Source organism: Penaeus japonicus, unplaced genomic scaffold (genome assembly GCF_977035675.1).
Source record: "Penaeus japonicus unplaced genomic scaffold, GWHDUDI00000001_assembly GWHDUDI00000037, whole genome shotgun sequence".
NCBI classification, from domain to species: Eukaryota; Metazoa; Arthropoda; class Malacostraca; order Decapoda; family Penaeidae; genus Penaeus; species Penaeus japonicus.
The window spans coordinates 13,115,089-13,120,088 of record NW_028234439.1 but is presented as its reverse complement, the minus strand read 5'-3'; the positions used below and the strand labels follow the sequence as shown (position 1 = coordinate 13,120,088).

Here is a 5,000-nt window from a genome sequence, read left to right as displayed (position 1 = left end):
ACCGTTTCATGATACACTTAAAGATTTCTTAAACCATCCTCGCTAAATACCTCTTTTTAACCCCGTCATCCAGAGCTCGAACACAGAATGAAAATGCACTCGAATCCATTGTAAGATGAAACCAAACTGGATATTGTCTGAGAGTTGCAAATGTAATGTTTTTATTGCTGTTTCTTAAGTAGATGAGTTGGCGCATTTACTTACCAGGTAAACAATATACGGAGAGGCAAAGGCGGAGAGGAATCCGAGGGTCTGCATGGTGCCCATCCCCTGCCCCCGGGCCACCGTGGGTAAAATCTCCACCGGGTACTGATGCCCGACGTTCATTGTCATAGTGATGAGGAACCGGCCGCCGAAGGCCAAGGTCATTATGATTACGGTGCTCTCTATGGAAAGAATATAAGGATTAAAGACCCTTTGTATAAAGATAACATACATTCACAAACTTACAAACAAACCAAAGACCGTTGAACAGACATTTAAGAACGAACAGCATGATTATTTCAGGGCAATCGTCCCTCTCACCCTCAGGAATGAGCGCGATGCTGAGGGCGACCAGACCGCTGAGAATCAAGGACCAGACGGTGGTGTGGCGGCGCCCCAGCCACTCCGTCGCCATCATCGTCAGGACGTCGGCGGGGAATTCGACGGCGCCGGCGATGGTGAAGCTGAGGAACGCGTTGTAACCGACGTTCTCGGTGTTGCGCGTGTGGCCGTCGTAAGCCAGCGTCATCACCATCCTGGCGGGGGGAAAAGGAAGGGCATCGTGGGAGAAGGAAAGGCACCGTGGGAGAAGGAAAGGCACCGTGGGAGAAGGAAGGGCACCGTGGGAGAAGGAAAAGCTCGGTGCCATTTATGTGGGTCGGTAGTGGTTAGTGTGCATCCGAGAATTTTGGCAATGGATGCTTATCATGATGATGTATCTGTTGATTATTGCACGTTCTTTAGTTAACATATAATCTACATTGGATTCTTACGAAAACAAATATAATCAGGATTAGGTTCTGCTGTTGTTCCCGTAAGTACGAATTTGTTTTAATAAAACAACATTGCAGTAATGTATTATGAACTGTTTATGAAATGGAAAACTTTCCGTTTCTAAATCTCATGACTATCGAGAGAGCGAAGGACATGAATTTCATATTGATGGAAAACCAACAGACAATGTCTACTTTTTTATGCGAGCAGCAGTAAATGTCAATAAGATAATGCCATACAATATTGGGATAAATTACTGCATGACACATTATCGGCCTTGACGAATAAATAACCGACTCCTGAACATGGTAATGGCGGCCCTGACATACAATCATCGGCATAACCTTGCAATGCAAACTGAAAAGCCTCTTAATAACAGGTGGTGAAGAACGTACTAGAACTATGGAAAAAAGAAACGTTTCAGAGTCAGACAAAATCCACAGAATGTGTTCAAAACAGCTGTTCTATCCTGCAGGTAAACTGGAAGGAGCGGAGAGATGAGGATGCTCCCAGGGTCTGTGGGATAACAGGATGCTAAATGAGGAAGCAAAAGAGATGTGAGAAAGACCTCAAAGAATCCAAAAGAACAATCTGAAGTGAAACGGTCACTTCATACATACGGCGGGAGGCAGCTTACGTGGGGGGGGGGGGGGGGAGATGTCAAACATGACTTTACCAGGAAGTCAGAAAAGCGGAAGACCAAAATGAAAGTGACAAGACAACTTTACGAAAAAAATGAAAGTGACAAGACAACTTTACGAAAAAAATGAAAGTGACAAGACAACTTTACGAAAAAAATGAAAGTGACAAGACAACTTTACGAAAAAAATGAGGACGAGGATAGAATGGGACAACTTAATATGCATGAACGGCGTCTGCGAAAAGAGGAAAAAGCGTATGTTCCCAAGATGAATAAACAAAACCGCTAATATATTTCTTGTCCTCAGATCGAAGGAGAATATAAACAGACACCTATCCATTAATAAACATCACGAGTACCATATACAGACGTTGAATATCTGCATATCTATACATCGAGTCATGCATATATCCTAGTGCATGACCTCGCCTCGGACCTTAAAACTTACCACATCAGACAGACCAGGATAAACCGACGTCTCAACACCGGGGTCTTGAGGAGGCTGAATGCAGTGACCCTTGGCTGGTTTGCCTGCTGACCCATCTTCTCGGCGTAGCTCTGAGGAAACATTGGTGGTTAGGATTCTGAGGAAATATGCTACTGTTATTATTATCATTATCGTTCTTATTGTAATCGTTATTACAAATTCTATCATTATTGTTATTATTATAATCATAATGATAATTATCACCATCATTATTATCATAAACATTAGTATTATCATCATGATAACTTTCATTGCTATCATTGTCATTACTATTATTATTATCATTTTTACTTATATCAATATTATCATTATTATTATGATCATCTATATCATAATCATGAGTATTATTATTTCTATCATCATTATTGTTTTTGTTATAATTATTATCATTCTTATTAACATTACTATTGCTGTCATTATCTTTATCATCACTATCATTATCACTAATGCCATCATTATCATTAGTATCATCACCATCACTATCATCATTATACTAATTTTCGCCACCATCCTCAGCATCATTATCACCATCATGATCAATAATGACATTCTGATCATTCTCTTCTCGCCAAACCTTGAACTCCTGTAGGACTTCCGGCGAGAGGGACTTCCGGTTGATCCTCGCTGCCCTCGAGATGATGAGCAGAGCCTTGTCGACGCGCCCTTTGCTCAGCAGCCAACGCGCTGACTCCGGAACCACCCTGGGCGCAAGAGGGGGGGAGGTCATTCCGGTTATGTATATGGTATATTGGTCTCGAATGTGCTTCTGTTTATGTGTGTGTGTTTGTTTGTTAGTGTGTGTGTTTGTTTGTCTGTTTGTTTGTTTGTTTGTTTGTCAGTGTGTTTGTCTCTTTGTTTCTTTGCCAGTGTGTATATGTGTGTGTTTGTTTGTTTGAGTCTCTCTCTCTCTCTCTCTCTCTCTCTCTCTCTCTCTCTCTCTCTCTCTCTCTCTCTCTCTCTCTCTCTCTCTCTCTCTCTCTCTCTCTGTCTCTAACTCACTCTCTCTCTCGCTATAAATATATATAATATATATATATATATATATAATATTATATATATTATATATATATATTATATATATAATATATATATATATATATATTATATTATATATATTATATATATATATTATATATATATTATATATATATTATATATATATTATATATATATATATATATATATAATATATATATATATTATATATATATATATATATATATAATATATATATATATATATATATATATATATATATATATATATATATATATATATATTATATATATATATATATATATATATATATATATATATATATATATATATATATATAATATATATATATATATATATATATATTTATATATATATATATATATATATATATATATATATATATATATATATGCATACGAAGTCAGATCGAAAGTTATCCGTAATTAGCCATGAAATGAAAGCCGTCTCGTTAAACTAAGGGAATCTTTAACCCCCTCAAGGCAGACCCTCTGGCTTACACCACACCAAGCCCTGCAGTCTCCTCGCTGCTCGAAATCCTTTTCAGGGATCATCATAAGTGTCTCGACGCGCTTTGATGTTCTGCGCGTAGTCGTTGCCATATTGAAGGCGACAACTTAACGGTGCCAACAGTTTTATCTGTTGCGGCACACTGCAACCTGGTGACGAAGAACTCCTATAAAACATTCCCTGTTGATACTTGGCATTCTAAAGGATTATCATAACTCCTGACGATCTCAAGAAAGGACTTCGGGAATGTTTCCTGCAGTGGGAAGATCGCTTGACCTAGGTGTGCAAAATGCCAGTCTGCTTCGAAGGGAATGAAAGTTGCCTCCATTTGACTACTAATGTTTTCATTTTATGGCCACATTTATAACCACACACACACAGAGCGTGCGCGCGCGTGAGTGTGTGACAGGAGTGTGTATATATGGAATAATAAGAAACAATGTATAGCCATGCCCTCCCGTACTATTGCCAGGCAGCAATAGTGCAACAATGTGATTGTAGAATGACAACATGCTGGTTAACATTCAGCGGGCCTGTCACCCACCAGATGCACAGGATGGTGACGACCTGCAAGCCGTGAATGAGGAGAGCGAAGGAGGACCAGTGGGCGAGTCCCCACGCCATCCAGGGCATACAGCAGAGGCCCAGGGTCAGGAACGTCATCACGGGAGCGTTGGCCATCACCGTCCTGTACCTACTGCCCACGTACTCCAGCACTGGCGAGACACAAGCGGATGATTGAGCGTGGCGTGAAGAATGGCGGGCTAGGTCTTAGAGGTTGTCAAGAGGATAAAAATTGCGTGCTATGAGTCATCTTTTGATGTGAAAGAGATCGTGTCAGAGAGGCACTCACGCAGGATGTAAGCGATGATATAATGCTGCTCATACGTTAAGCCTACGATGAATCTCAGGACGGCGAACATGACGAAGGAAGAGCTGAAAGCGGAAGCGACGCCAGCCAATGCGCCCAGGAGGTTGGCAAACACGATTATGGGGAGTCTGCCCCATGCATCGGCCGCCCATCCCAAGCTGGGCGACCCTACCATCGACCCCACGAAGAAGAGGGACTGCGCCAGAGCGGGTCGCCAGTCCTCGTCGCACACCCAGTCCAGCTGCGAAACAATCCATGCACTCGTAAAGCCAAACATTACTAGGATAATATTCAGAGACTGAATACAGGAATGACAGTTGCGAAGTACATATGGAGGAAGTGTTCATGAAGAGGTGACGCGCAAACGTGATGAGGTGAGGCAGTACCTCTGAGGTTATGGTAGGATAGTAGACAGAGTAGTTGTAAGTCCATCCGTGCGTACAGCTGGTGACTGGCCACGTCGGGTCGGGCCAGCTGGCGTTGCTCTCCACCACCTG

At 41.3% G+C, this 5,000-nt stretch overlaps 1 protein-coding gene across 1 annotated transcript in view; it reads right to left on the bottom strand.

Moving 5' to 3' along the window:
* Positions 1-5,000, bottom strand: part of LOC122253277 (organic cation transporter protein) — a 9,723-nt gene that overhangs the window by 1,302 nt on the left and 3,421 nt on the right. The window contains exons 3-9 of the mRNA XM_086532266.1: positions 4,890-4,997; positions 4,486-4,744; positions 4,177-4,348; positions 2,680-2,806; positions 2,067-2,176; positions 526-740; positions 205-386 (exon numbers count right to left, since the gene is read on the bottom strand). Of these exons, the coding sequence (XP_086388392.1) occupies positions 205-386; positions 526-740; positions 2,067-2,176; positions 2,680-2,806; positions 4,177-4,348; positions 4,486-4,744; positions 4,890-4,997 (1,173 nt within the window). The remainder of the gene's footprint in view (positions 1-204; positions 387-525; positions 741-2,066; positions 2,177-2,679; positions 2,807-4,176; positions 4,349-4,485; positions 4,745-4,889; positions 4,998-5,000) is intronic.